The following is a 14,343-nucleotide window of genomic DNA, read 5'->3' as shown; positions in this document are numbered from 1 at the left end:
TCTTCATCTTTCCTCTTTTCCCCTCTCTCCTAGCTAAACCTCCGCTGAATGGTTGCTCGACGATACCAAACGAACCACCCCCCCCATCCCCCGAACCTCGAAAAAAAAAGTTGAACCTTTCCCCCTTCGATCGGCACTCCACTTCCAAAGTCGATCCACTCCCGCTTTCACCCATGACAGTCTAAGAACCACCACGACCACCAGGACACTTGCACTCCAAACTTTCTTCCTCCTACCCCAGCCCGTTCGACCACCCTTTCTCCTCCCTGTCGTCCACCCCCCCATCCTAGGTCTCGCTCTTTGATCTGGGGGTGCCTGTTCGGGCGCGATAGGCGTCGCACCATGCCCTCCGAATCTTTCATCGAGTCCTTTTCCAGGGACTGGGAACGATGCTTTGACAGGAAGCCAATCTCCTCGTACGTTGGGATTTTACCCCCGGGGCTTCGATAAATTCGGAGCCCCCCCCCCTTCACATAACCCGGCTCCCAACCATCCCGACGTGGGATTGCGTCCTTAATCTCTTCTTTTTCCCCCCTCCTCGTCTAACGTCCGTTTGCCCATGGCTTAAACAGAAATCCGGTCATTTCCGACCTCGACGTCGAACACAATGAACTTGCGCAGACCTGGAAAACCTTTGTTCGCCATCTTCCGCCCGGCACTCGAGTCGAACGGGGCGACCGACCCCCGTCGGTGAGCGATGTCGTCGCCCTCGTACGGAATACGCAGTCTCTCTGGAGGTCTCAGCCTCGACAACGGGTCTTTGAACAGGCAGGGGCTCTTTGCGACAGATTCGTGCCGACATTGGAAACGCATGCAACCTTATTGGCCGTCCTGCCGGATGCCGACCTCTTCCATGCACCTCTCTTCTATAGCGTGCTACAGACATTGATCAAGGTGGGTTGGACGGGTTCCCCTCCCCGCCTCCTGGCGATACGAGGCGAGAAAAGTAGTAATGTGGTGCTAACCGTTGTCAATTCTATCCATAGGCATCGGCACACTACCCTCATGTCATTGAGGGACTAATTACCGCCCTGCTAAATATCCATAGTGCCCTCATCTTACCCTCCCAACCCATCTCCTCCTCTACTCATCTCATGCCCGTCGCCAAGATATACGCCTTGTGCTTCTTTTTCCTGGCCGAGTTTATGGATTGGTTCATCCGGCGATCCACGTGCGAATTGCTGAAAAGTCACAGCCAGGATGCATACTCGGAATTCCATCACCTCGTCAGCTGTATCCAACGCCAGGCCCGGGCTCTCACGGATTCCTCCGACGCCATGGATGTGGACATGGACGAGAAATCTGATGCAGCGTATAGCCCACGTGCCCTCTGGGAAGAATCTCAACTTAGCAAGGTCGGCCGCCAGGGGACGGATCGTCGGATAGCGGCCCAGAACACAATTACACGCCGCCTGATCTGGGAGATTCAGCAGGATGCCGAGGAACGTGCTCGAATTCGACGGCAAAGGGACCAGCTGCTTACGGACATGCTGAGGGCTGTCAATAACCAGCTGCGTCCGGTCAATTCGCAGACCAATGGGATTGTCTGCATGACCACTGCCGCGCCAGACCTGGGTAGGTGCGACCCTTCGTACTCTGCCGTTCAACTATACTAATTTGGACATGATTTTTTAGTGACCTCTGCGTTTGAATGGTCTCGAGTATCCAAACGTCGCCTCGCACGTCTAGAGCTTCAGAATGCTTCCAAACATTTGGAAGGCTTCTTTGAAAACGACGATCAGATTGCCGACCTGGACCCTAATGCTCAAATAGCTATTGATAGCAGCGTGGCCACGACTCTTCAGACGTGGGTCACCAGCCCGCAGTCTCAGGCTCTCGCTGTCGGTGGATCCCCATCAAATGTCTACCCCAGTCCCGTGGCCTTGATATCGGCTTGTTATGCCTCTTTTTCCCGTCGAGCACGACTACCGATTATTGCCCATTTTTGCACTCTACCCGAAAAGGACGTGAAGGGCCTTACCCGGCACCAACAGGGTCTCATTGCCCTTACCTATAGCCTGATTCGGCAATTGATCGATTGCCTCCCTACCGTTGTGGACAGCGACTCGCTACTTGACCTGAGCGCCGAGCGATTCCGCCAGTTGGACGGCACAATCTCTAGCTGGAAGGCAGCTCTAGCCTTGGTCGATACACTGCTACATTTTGTACCGCCCTTACTTGTCTGTGTGATCGACGGTATCGACACGATTCACGATGCCTCGACCGATGCCGCCCTGCGAGAGTTGATACGCGTCCTTCTCACCCACACGCGTCACCAGCCCCAGCCCGCCAATAGCGAGTGTGCGAGCCCAACCTTCTTGTTCAAGGTTCTCTTCACCGTTACCGGTCGGCCTAGCGCGCTGGTGGAGACCATGTCGGAGAATCAGCTCATCCTGACCGAGCCAACGCACTCTGCCGAGCCCACCCCATCCGACGCTGTCCTCACCTCGGATCTGGGAGTCGTCATGATGAATGCTTGAGTCACTCTACCTAATTGAGCATGGCTGAACTCGGCTGCGTCTCACTTCACGAATTCCCTTTTTTCTTCTCATCCAATCCTCCCCCTGGTCTAGTTGAGACCATCTGAAAAAGATCCCCTCTGGATCACATAGATCCGATCTCCGCGCCATTAGGATTTGACTTCCTTGGCCACGAGACTTTCTTATGACGCATGAGGCACGAACGGCGACTTCTGAGCAATACTTTCTTCTCGCTACTTGCATGAGCAATTTTGATCGGAGATACCTTTTGGCTCTCTCTCGAGAGAGTGTGGTCTTCACTCTGTTAATTATTTTCTGGTCTCCTCTTTTGTTGGCGTCCCTTGCTGCGATTTGATCCGTGCTTGACTTTTCTTTTTTTTCTGGCACTTTGGCTACTGGCGTCTGGAAGCTCCCCTGGGAATATGGATATGGGGGATTATCATGCCATGGCCGTCCTATACATTTCGGCCATTCAGTCTGCGGACTTGTGCATTTTGGCTCCTTTTTTGCTTTTTTTTTTTCTTTTTCAGTGACTTGTGGTAGACCGTGTATTTATACTGCTTGCTCGCTGTGATACCCATGTCTAGAAGTAATCTGCCTTGCTTGATTCTATCATCATCCGTGTTTTTAGTAAGTCTCGCGGAAATCGATTTCCGAGTCAAGGAGTACATATCCAGGCGGTTTGAGCTGAATGTGGACTGTGCTGGGTGAAAATTGCGGGTCTGATACTCGGCCTTGGGTGCCGATGCGGGGGCGCCTGGTGATGGAGCCTCTGGAGATTGAATTCCGCCCGCCATTTACTTAAACGTGCCCTTGAGAAGCCACTGCGCCCGCGCACTGATCACTGATTGATAAAAGATCAATTTTGAACGAGATGGCAGTAAACGGGCACACGGCCATCCCCGCACGACTCACTCAAGAGTCTACTATCCAGCTGGACGAGTTTAAGCAGATCTGCTCTCGCTCCATCGATACCTCGACTTACCCACTTGCCTGTGCTGTCAACCACAATGTCCCTGTATACGATATTCCCGCACTCGATGCACAGCAACTAACAGCCGATACAATCTCCCGCCTCCAAGATGAATGGCACCACGTGCTCCACACTGGACCGGGAGTCTTCGTTCTACGAGGCATGTACACACCTACCAAATACGCCTCCATCCTATCCGCTACAAACGACGCCTTCGACCGCATCATCGCCCGCGAACGCGCCTCAAATACTTCCAAGGGCGACCACTTCGCAGCCAGCGGCTCCAACGATCGTATCTGGAACGCCTTCTCTAAGCACGGCCTCGAAGACCCAGCCTCTTTCGCCGATTACTACGCCAATCCCTGGCTAGCAAGTGTCTGCTCCGCCTGGCTAGGCCCAGGCTACCGGGTAACCGCCCAAGTCAATGCCGTCCACCCCGGCGGCGCCGCACAAGAAGCGCACCGCGATTACCACCTCGGTTTCATGGACGCCGATGCCTGCGCGGGGTTCCCCGCCGCAACGCAGTTAACCTCGCAATTCCTCACATTGCAAGGCGCCGTCGCGCACAGCGATATGCCCCTCGCCTCGGGTCCGACCCGCTTCTTACCGTTCAGTCAGACCTATCCACCGGGGTACATGGCCTGGCGACGACCCGAGTTCCGGGCCTTCTTCCAAGAGAATTACATCTCTTTACCGCTCTCCCTGGGCGACGGGGTATTCTTCAATCCGGCACTTTTCCATGCCGCGGGCGCGAATGTGATGGATGCGTCTGCGGGTGGATTCCGACGCGTTGCGAATTTGTTGCAGATTAGTAGTGCCTTTGGGAAACCTATGGAGAGTGTGGATGCGATTCCGCTTGTGGAGGGGTGTTGGGATATCCTTTCTGCGCGGTATAAAGGCGCGGGCAAGAAGATTGCGGGTCGTGATTTGGATCCTGCGTGTTGGGGGCAAGAGGCGAGGGAGGTTAGGGCTTTGGTGCAGGCGTTGGCAGAGGGGTACCCGTTTCCTACGAATTTGGATCGGAGACCGCCTGCGCCGGGGAGGATGGCGCCGGAAACGGAGCAGGATGTTTTGGTGAGGGGGTTAGAGGGGGGTTGGTCGAGGGTGGAGGTTGTTGGTGCGTTGGAGAAGATGAGGATGGAGTCGAGGGCGTGACCTTGTAGTGGTGACAATGGTGACTAGTGTGTCGAGGTAATGTATATAGGGCTGGAATGATGGATTATGGATCTGGTGTTTCATCTTTTGAGCGGAGTCTTGTTAGGATTTTCGAGTGGAGGTGTCAAACTGTCAACATCGTTGTTGTTGCTCCTCGGATATTTAGCCAGTCGTCTTGGAGGTACGTCTAGACTTGTTGAGTACAGAGAATTGTACATCGTATCCGGACTGCCTATGAATTATGCTATACAGTATAGCGTGCTTTGATCGGGTTTAGCGCTGTGACCCGCTCGATCAGAGATTTTACTTAAAGGAAGGTGATCGGCTTGAAAGTGGCCTTGAAGATACGATTGAGGCTGTGAGTAGGCTGTGAGTACGTCTCGTTAAACTCATAGCCACTATTTTATTGTAGCGTATGAGTCAGAACTAAGATGACGGGACAGAGGTCATTTAAAGATGATGATACATCCATGAGCCCCGTCTTCATCAACTTCACGAATTCGAACTACCTATTCTTATCGGACTAAATATCTTTCAACCCAACAAACAATACCTACAACTTCTACAAGACTACAACCACAACACAAACCACAATGTCGACAAACCCAACCATTCAGTCTAATAGCTACAGAGCTATCCGCGCTACCTACACCCCGACTACTATAACTGTCTACCAAGCCTATTCACCCGAAATCGCCAACCCAGCGCTTAAAGCCCAAACATTTCAGCCACCCTTCTCTCGCACCCGCATGACCTGGATCAAGCCCTCATTCCTGTGGATGGCATACCGCTGCGGATGGGCGACAAAACCACGGCAGGAGCGCGTCCTAGCCATCGAGATGACGCGCAAAGGATTCGAATGGGCTCTGCAGCATTCATGCTTGAGTCATTGGGGTGACCAGCGGAAGGAAATTGCAAAGGACAAAGACCAGTGGCAGCAGCAATTACGCGACAGTCCCGTCCGGATTCAATGGGACCCCGAGCGTGATCTTAAGCACCAGCCTTTGGAATATCGGTCTATTCAAATTGGGCTAGGGCTCGGGGCTGTCGAAAGCTATGTCGATGAGTGGATTGTTTCTATTGTCGATGTGACGGATACTATGTGTAAAATACGGGAATATCTGGAGGCGGGAGACTTGGACTCTGCTAGAGCTTGTTTACCCGAGGAGAAGGCTTATCCGTTGTCGGAGGAGTTGACAAGAATCTTGCATGCTTCGTGTTAAAAGGTGAGGGGGGCAGTTCGGAATATATGGACGTGATGTACTATAGGCTCATTTCGAATCTTTGGTTATGCACCTATTATATCCGTTGTAATTATCTCCATGCCAAGTTCATACATTGAATGCCGATGTATATAACCTTGAAAATTTCAAGGCGTGAAATAAAAAGATTCAAAAGCTCAAACGAGTTCGGAATTGATAATACCGGTAAGCCTGTGAAATTTCAACGATTTCGTGTGTGCATTGCCTACCTGTCATGTGGAAAGGTTGATTTGACATCTTATGAATGTCTATTACTGTTTGAAACTCTATTGGAATAGATATGTTCACCGGTGACTAGTGTCGAGGTAATGTACATAGGGCTGGAGTGATGGATTATGGATCTGGTGTTTTATCATTTAAGTGGAGTTTTCTTAGTGCATAGAATTATTAAATGAATCCGATTTCGAGTGGACGTGTCAAGTCGACATTGTTGTTATTGCTACTCGGATACTTGTCCAGTCGTCTTGGATAGATGCACGTCTAGACCTGTCGAGTACAATTCTCTTGAACTCTCTACTGATACTACATACTGTATGGTGTGCTTAACACGGACCTTTTGTGTTCATTCGTCCTCCCCCTGGCATTGGACCCCTGGAATCGGAAGCCCTAGATCTAGTGATATTATTGGATGATGATCTCAAGCCACCCGGTGGAGACGGGTGGACCTGCGTTTCCATGGGTGCCACGACGGAAATTCAAAACGAGGGGCGAATTTTAGGAATTGGGAAAGGATCAGGAACGGACTGTGTAGCCAGGGAATGTAGAAATAAAAATAGCATGGATATTAGGGGGGCGGAGATTAATATAGTAGGAGACACTAAATAGATCAAGGAATAGAGTATGGAGTTCGAGTTTGACCATTACCACCAGTTCATGAGTTCATTAAGAATGCGGCTGTCATTACAAACTAACCAGTACTAACTGTAACTAGTGGACTGGACCTTCGAAAGGAATGGCCGTCTCACATTTTTTCGGGGGAACATGCTGGTAAGTGGTAACGCTGGTGAAACCGTGTGGCTTGAAAATGGCTTGCTCCAGGGCCCAAAGGGCTGAGTTTATGGGCAACTCTCTCTCTTTTTCTCTCTCCACACTTCGCGTTTTTCCCCGAGTGCACACCCCTCGACTCATTTGCCAGGGTTTCAGTTCTTCTTTCAGCCGGTCGTTTTCTGTCACTACAATCCCGTACCACACACTCGCTTTTTCTCACTACCTTGCCTCGGCCGTCGCCGATCTCACTTTCTCCACCGCGTCGAGCCTACGAAATCCTGCGCTCGCGCACACAAGTGGAGGATCATCGTCTACCCACTGGCCAACAACCACTGGTCGGCACCCACATCCTACCGAAAGGCCCAGCAGCTACGTAAGACGGTCTCAGCGAAATTCTGGTTCTGAATTGTGCTGGCCCTAGAGGCAGAGCAAGACTGTGATCTCAGCCTTGACAAAAAGACCCGTAACCTGGTCTGGTCCAGTCCGAGTCTCAGCAAACGAACGAACCACAAACCTTCAAATCCAACCGCCCCAAACGGCCGAGATTATTTTTTCTCTCTTCGCCCAGTGTTTCTCCACCCAGGAGCGCCACCTCTCCTCCACTTGACACCCAATCGGGGCCAACCAGCTGTAGCATCGATCTACAGCTCCATCCCATAAAAGGCACTCGGCCCCCCCCGCTCGCTCCCTTTCTCTCCTGCGATGAAGGGGTCTTTGGGGATCGCACCGAAGCGATTGTCGACTCACCGGTTTCAACAAATTCCAGACTTACCACACGACGCCATGTCGAATCCAAACGACGTGACGATTGATATCCCCCTCACGGAAACGATCAGCCGTGGTCAGAACGGTGCCCGGAAATGGGGCTCACACGCCGGATCAACCGTGCCTATCAATGGCTTCCAGGACGATAATGAGAAGGAAGCTACGAGTGGCCCTGGTCGTCGCCGTCGTCAGGATACGGATATCAATGAGGCAACGGGGAAACCTTCTGAGTCGCCGGAGGATGGAACGATTAATCGCATGGGCCGTATCTACCAGGCTATCTACAACTTTTCTATTGTCACTCGTTACATGATTTATGTCGTTCCTATTGGCATTATGTTTGCGATTCCGATTATCGTCGGCGCCACGGTGGCACCTAATGCGAAGATCGGTGGTGTTCATATCTATTGGTTCTTTACTTGGATTGAGGTCGTTTGGGTGAGCTTGTGGGTGTGCAAGATCTTTGCCAAGTTTATTCCCTACGTGTTCCAGTTCTTGTGTGGTATTGTCAGTTCCGGAACGCGCAAGTATGCGCTTATTCTGCGGGCTCTGGAGACCCCTATTACGATTGTGCTGTGGTCGGTTATCTCGCTGGTTACTTTCCTTCCGGTATGTTTTTCGCCAATATCATGGGATGTGCAGTTTCAGGACTGACCAAGCTATCATATAGATCATGACCATGAACCCCAACAAGCAATCCAGCGATGATACCAGTGTCAAGTCCTGGGAGAAGAGCCTCAAGAATATTCTTTTCGCCCTGCTTGTTTGCAGTCTTATTTTCCTAGGCGAAAAGGCCCTCGTTCAGCTAATCTCCATCAGCTACCACCGCAAGCAATTCGACACCAAGATCAAGCAATCCAAGCACAATGTCTACCTGGTTGGTCTTCTCTTCGAGGCCTCCCGCAACATGTTCCCCATGTACTGTCCCGAGTTCAAGGACGAGGATGCCATCATCTTCGACTCGCTCCTGGCTCAGTCTACCGGTAAGACCAGCAAGCGCAGCTCCATCATGCCTCTGCGTATGATGCAACAGGTTGGTCGTCAGGTCGGTCACAATGTCGGCCGCATCGGTGACAAGGTGACTGCTGCCTTTGGTAACGTTGCCTCGGAGCTTACTGGAAAGCAAGTGTTCAACCCGCAAGCAACTCACTCGATCGTTATTGAAGCCCTCGAGCGCAAGCGATGTGCCGCGGCGCTGGCTCGCCGTATCTGGATGTCGTTTGTCGTCGAGGGCCGTGATGCGCTCTTCCTGGAAGACATTGTTGAAGTTCTGGGACCTGACCACGAGGCGGAAGCCGAGGAGTGCTTTGCTGCATTGGACAAGGATGGTAACGGCGACGTCAGTCTGGATGAGATGATCCTCACAATCAGCGAGTTCGGCCGTATGCGCAAGTCGCTGAACCACAGCATGCACGATGTCGACCAGGCCATTCACGTTCTGGATAACCTTCTGCTCTCCGTCGCCTTCGTGGTTGGTGTCTTGGTCTTCGTTTCGTTCGTTACTACTGGTTTCGGTACTGTCATTGCTGCCGGTGCTACTTCCCTGCTCTCCCTGAGTTTCGTCTTCTCCACTACCGCCCAGGAAGTTTTGGGTTCCTGCATTTTCCTATTCGTCAAGCATCCCTTCGATATCGGTGATCGTGTCGACATCGGTGACAAGTCCTACGTTGTCGAGCGTATCTCCCTGCTGTTCAGTGTCTTCCGCACCGTTGGTGATCACCGCATGACCCAAGTGCCCAACAATATCCTGAACAGTTTGTGGATTGATAACTTCACCCGCGCCAATGCCATGCACGAGCAGCTTACCGTGCCCGTGAGCTTTGATACCAGCTTCGCTGAGATCCAGGCACTGCGCGAGGAGATGGAGGTCTTTGTTCGCGACCCGGCCAACAGCCGTGACTTCCAGCCTGACTTTAATATCGAGGTTGTCGGCGTCGGCGACATGGACAAGCTCGAGCTTCGTGTTGATATCCGCCACAAGTCTAACTGGTCTAACGAGACTGTCCGTGCTGCCCGTCGCTCCAAGTTCATGTGTGCTCTCGTTCTGGCTATCCGCAAGGTTCCCATTCGGGCTCCCGGTGCTGCTGCTCCCGAGGAGGAGTCCAAGGATGATGGTGACGACAAGCCCGAGGGTGCTACCGGTACTGGTGATAACAAGTCTGCTCAGGCTGGTGCTGCCGCTGGTGCGGATGGCAAGCGTGATGGTTCTGGACAGGCTGGCGGTCTCACCCCTGCTGCTGCGGCCGCTGCTAGCGGCATGATGACCTACGACGCGCAAACTACTGGCTTCGAGCAGAACCGTTATTCCGGCTCCGTCACTCACCGTGGTTCCATGGCTGCCAGCCAGCGTGAAGCTGCCATCGCAGATCGTTTGAATGCCCGCTCACCCGTTGTCCCGGCCGTCGACCCCGGCCGTGATGGCAACGATGGTCTCTACCGTACTGCCACCAACACCTCCAACCAGGGCAACCAACTGAGCGTGTATGATGGCAACACCGGCGTCTCGCGCGGTCTGTCAACCGGCCACCGCAAGGCCGGCTTGCGCGCCTCATACCACGACGACGACGCACAAATGCCACCACCCCTCTCCCCCGTGGCAGCCGGCATGACCCCCTCCCACAGCGGCGTGCCCATTCTCAACACCCCCGCGCCCCCGGGCTCCCGCGGTAGCACTCGTTATGAGCCACCCACTACTCACGCACCTACTTCCCAACCCGGCGCCCACCCCATCGGCTCCTTCGCTCAGTCCTACTACGGCCACGAGGGCACATATGACTCCGTCGCGCTAAACGGTATCACGCCCGATCGTGCCACCGCCTCTTCCAGCCAGTACGATATGCCGGACCGGTATGACCCCGTCTCCCCGCCATCCATCTACTCGCCGCCGCAGCCGCAGGCGCCTGCGCCGACGCTCAAGAATGGCCGGAAGCACTCGCCGTATGGTGAGCACGAAGCATGAAAGCGACAGTGAAATTTTTGCCGTGATATCGGTTTTCTTTTTCTTTCTTTGACAAAAACTCATTTCTTTCATTGTCGGTGTTGATACCTAGATTGGGGGTGGTTCGTTCGCATTACTTTCTTTTTTCATCTTGTCGGATTTCAAAATCTTTCCTTTGGTTTTGGTGTTGTATGATATGGGCCCATATGGCTGGTTGATCGGTCGATCGAAGCTTTCTTTTATTTTACATACATCAATGGATGATGTGGATGATATCTCATACAAATATTCATGTGTCTTGGCTGAAGATGCAGAATGATCAACTTTCATAATTACTATCAAGGAACTATCTAGTAAAATTGACCTTTCCTCCAACCGACACTAGGAAACCTCGGTCAATATGTCCGCTATGGTCAGAAATCCCTCGAGAAGTACAGTCAGAGATATCCTCCAACGGTCTTGAAGCTAGCCGTTCTCAATTTGAACATTTTGCGGTTAGTCACTTCCGTAGCTCAGGAGTGTGCTACCCTTTCTTCTCCGGAGCAGTCTAGACGAGAGCAACAACCTAAACTAACCAAAGTCCAATCTTTGAGTCTTGTATGACTCAATGAAACCCTTAGTTAACTAAACCCTCGTCTCCATGTAACGCAACCTCCTAAATCCAATAGTGCCTGGAGCCTATCCACTCACACAGCGCTAGCCCTGGCCCTAAAGCACGATAAAAGGACGAAGCTCCTGACCCTCCCGTCGACTAATCACTAATTGATCACAGTAGTAGTGCATAGTGTACTTTTTCCAGGGTTTCCCCTTCCACCGTGCGACCCTGAGAGACATTACTAACCAGAATAGGCACTAGCAGCCATCGGTTGAACTGGTTTGGTTAGAAGTTGGTCCCTGCCAAGCCGGGCTGGGCGGCAGTTTTGGTCTGGCGAGCGCGGCGGAGATTGCACTTTAAGCCTCATTTCTTGGCTACAGAATCAAGGCTCCGAATCTGTTGGTAACTTGGTTGTGGATTGAGTGGTTAGTGGGTACAGCAGCGAGGTCCGCCAGGGTGAGGTGCAAGCGAAATTGTGGGAATATGGAATGGACCCTGATATACTGTATAATAAGACTCGTGGGCCCAGGGCAAACATGATTCAGGTCCAATATCAATCAAGCCTTCTTATCCTTCGTTGATCCCCAAAACACACATCACCACTACTGCCAGAGCAAAAACATATTTCCCACAGCCATGACAACCCCCATCTCCGTCTCCGACGGCTGGTGGACATTCACCAACTACGCCCCCCTCACCACAACATACACCCCAGCCCCAGGCTGCACTGCATCGGAACGACTCGGTCTTGGATATGTCAATCACGGCTATGTCAACCTCGAATACGGTGTGCAATGCACCAGCGAAGTGAAATTTGAAGACTGCATGCCCACCGCAACGGCAACGGCGACTTCCTTCCCCGATCCGCCCACTGAAGCTGGCTGGGCGGGCATGGGAGGCTACTACTCACCGGGCCTGTACTGTCCCTCGGGGTGGGAGACTATTGGCGTTGCGGCGCGCGATGCTAGCAGTTCCCTCACTTCGTCGGGGATACTGAGTGCGACGCCGACTGTGACGATTAGTACCTCGGACCCCATGTCTTATTATTATGCGACAGCAACGTGGGACGATCCTGCTACGCTGTTGAGGGATAATCTTGAGCCGCAGCAGACTATGGCTGTTTGCTGTCCTAGGTAAGATAGACAGCCGAGTACAAACACTCTGGTACAATCATTCTAACTAACTCGATACAGCTCATTCATCCCCGACCTCCTCGGCGGCTGCTACTCCATCGTCTCAGACTACAAGCTCACATGGGGCTGTCAATCCTACACAGGCTACAACTACGAGTACGGCGAGGTAACGGAGACATACACCCACGGCACGCACACGCGCACTTACGTTAGAGAAGAGCCAACGACTACCATTTACACTACCGAGACTGACACGCATACTTTCAACCGTCTTGAGAAGAGCACTTACTCGGCTATCTCGTACGTGCCTATGATTACCTTGCTGCATCATGAATCGGACTTGGCGAGCGCGAGCTCGGCTTCGGCGTCGGCGACGGGGTCTAAGGCAGGGAACGCTACTGGCACTGCGGCGGCGACGTCGAATGCCGCGGTGAGGTTGGTTGGTGGACGCCATGGGTGGAATGGGATTGGGGCTGTTGCTGGGATTGTGATGGCGGCTATGGGGTTGGGGGCTGCTATTGTTCTGCAGTGAGGAGGATATTGATGGAGATGAGTTAAAGTGAATCATAATATGTATGGATATCTTTAATGTATGTCTATGGATCGTGATCTGTTGTGTGTAGTAGCCCAAATGTGTATAGATCGTATGGCATATCGTACCTATTCCAGGGTAAAAAATTCTACTGGCCAAGGTAAAATTCGGTTTAAATACTTTAAAATGGAGTGCGACAGTCTTGCTCGGACGCAAAGCCTCAACTAGCCAGCGCAGAGCATACCAAAACACAGCTGTCCAACGAGAATCAAAAGTAGAGATAGTCCATTCCAACCTCTACCTGATACCAACACGTGGTAATTGAAAAGAGGTACATATATATTACAAAAGGCCCAGACGACCTAGCCGCCGTTGGGCCCTCTTATGGAAAGAAGGCCGTACACCATCAATGATCACTCCATCGGTATGGCCACCTTACCTGCCACTCTCCTTCCAGGGATACCCAACGGGATCATCCTTGCGGGTCCAAATCTTTGACTTCTTCTTGCTGACAATATGCTCCACAAAGACCTCACGCGCATACTTCGCCTTGTACTTCCGGATCCAGCGCGGATCCCAGAGTTCACTGGCAATGCCGAGGTCCTTGCAGCATCGCACCAGCGCATTAGATCGACATCCCTCGGTAGCCGTGGGAATGCCATCGGGAGAGAAGTAGTCTTGCTCACCGCGGGCGACGGAGACAAGTCTAGAATAAACAAGTTGATTAGCGTGAGATCAGAGTACCTGGGCTTCGAAGGCCCCGGTAAAGGATGTGATTTCTTACCGGCCATTGCAAACAAGCGCATACTCTCTCGTCACCGTCTTCGGAGTGACAATGCTCTCACTGCGTGGAACGAGACCCCATCCACCCGGTCCGAAAGCCTTGTTCAGGATACGGCGGTACTTGATCTCGGGGAGGTAGACGATTCCATCGGGCTTAATCTCGACTTCCTCCGGGGCAGTTTCGGCCAACAAAATGTCGGCCGCTTCTTTGGGGAAGGGCTCCGCAGAAAGACCGTGGAATGAACGTGTCCAGTCGATTTTTTCCTCTGGCGCAGCCTCGAGCTCGAGTGGTTTATCGGCAAGTCCGCTCTTGGAGATGTTATCTGTCGTCGTACGGTTGGGGGTCGGCGCGGCGACGCGGGATGCTTGGTTGGAAGAGGATGAGGGGGAAGATGTTGTTGAGGAGGTAGTTCGGGGTGTCTGGCTGGTTGCGCCGTTGTTGTTGTTGGTTGGGGTTTGGGATCGCGTTGAGCTGTAGGTAATGGCGCGCTTGGTGATGAGGTGGGAGGGCTGGCAGGAGCTGATTCGTGTACGTGAAGCTTGGGAAAGGGCTGTTGCATTCTGGAGATTCTCCAGTGCCCGCCAGGCGCGGTATCGTAGTGCTGACATGGTGCGTTGACGTAAAGGAAGGAGCTGGAGAGCTGCAAGCTGTGAAGTCACTGCGATATGGAGCGTCACGTGATACCTAACGGGATGGCAAGATTGAGTCTACGAGGAACGGCGTAGCCAGATGAGTCGTG

The 14,343-nt window shown here is 52.5% G+C and overlaps 6 protein-coding genes across 6 annotated transcripts; 5 read left to right on the top strand and 1 right to left on the bottom strand.

The window, feature by feature from the left end:
* Positions 1 to 342: 342 nt before the first annotated feature.
* N7496_008208 (uncharacterized protein) lies at positions 343 to 2,480 on the top strand (the record flags this gene model as incomplete). The annotated part of the gene is made up of 4 exons (XM_056701127.1): positions 343 to 416; positions 573 to 894; positions 987 to 1,575; positions 1,636 to 2,480. 4 exons carry the CDS (start codon positions 343 to 345, stop codon positions 2,478 to 2,480), a joined length of 1,830 nt encoding a protein of 609 aa, XP_056553190.1.
* An 874-nt stretch (positions 2,481 to 3,354) lies between these two features.
* N7496_008207 (phytanoyl-CoA dioxygenase family protein) lies at positions 3,355 to 4,608 on the top strand (the record flags this gene model as incomplete). Its single annotated transcript, XM_056701126.1, has 1 exon — positions 3,355 to 4,608. The coding sequence occupies one exon, from the start codon at positions 3,355 to 3,357 to the stop codon at positions 4,606 to 4,608; it is 1,254 nt and encodes a 417-aa protein (XP_056553189.1).
* A 593-nt stretch (positions 4,609 to 5,201) lies between these two features.
* On the top strand, positions 5,202 to 5,831 carry N7496_008206 (DUF4291 domain-containing protein; the record flags this gene model as incomplete). Its single annotated transcript, XM_056701125.1, has 1 exon — positions 5,202 to 5,831. The coding sequence occupies one exon, from the start codon at positions 5,202 to 5,204 to the stop codon at positions 5,829 to 5,831; it is 630 nt and encodes a 209-aa protein (XP_056553188.1).
* A 1,809-nt stretch (positions 5,832 to 7,640) lies between these two features.
* On the top strand, positions 7,641 to 10,581 carry N7496_008205 (serine/threonine protein kinase; the record flags this gene model as incomplete). Its single annotated transcript, XM_056701124.1, has 2 exons — positions 7,641 to 8,231; positions 8,293 to 10,581. The coding sequence occupies 2 exons, from the start codon at positions 7,641 to 7,643 to the stop codon at positions 10,579 to 10,581; spliced, it is 2,880 nt and encodes a 959-aa protein (XP_056553187.1).
* Positions 10,582 to 11,791: 1,210 nt separating this feature from the next.
* Positions 11,792 to 12,820, top strand: N7496_008204 (uncharacterized protein; the record flags this gene model as incomplete). The annotated part of the gene is made up of 2 exons (XM_056701123.1): positions 11,792 to 12,288; positions 12,349 to 12,820. 2 exons carry the CDS (start codon positions 11,792 to 11,794, stop codon positions 12,818 to 12,820), a joined length of 969 nt encoding a protein of 322 aa, XP_056553186.1.
* Positions 12,821 to 13,255: 435 nt separating this feature from the next.
* Positions 13,256 to 14,212, bottom strand: N7496_008203 (putative mitochondrial genome maintenance protein Mgm101; the record flags this gene model as incomplete). The annotated part of the gene is made up of 2 exons (XM_056701122.1): positions 13,256 to 13,526; positions 13,605 to 14,212. 2 exons carry the CDS (start codon positions 14,210 to 14,212, stop codon positions 13,256 to 13,258), a joined length of 879 nt encoding a protein of 292 aa, XP_056553185.1.
* Positions 14,213 to 14,343: the final 131 nt, after the last annotated feature.

This window comes from Penicillium cataractarum (assembly GCF_028827025.1).
Source record: "Penicillium cataractarum strain IBT 29864 chromosome Unknown utg000007l, whole genome shotgun sequence".
NCBI lineage: Eukaryota > Fungi > Ascomycota > Eurotiomycetes > Eurotiales > Aspergillaceae > Penicillium > Penicillium cataractarum.
Note: the sequence above shows the minus strand (reverse complement) of the source record. Positions and strands in the feature narration are given on the sequence as shown.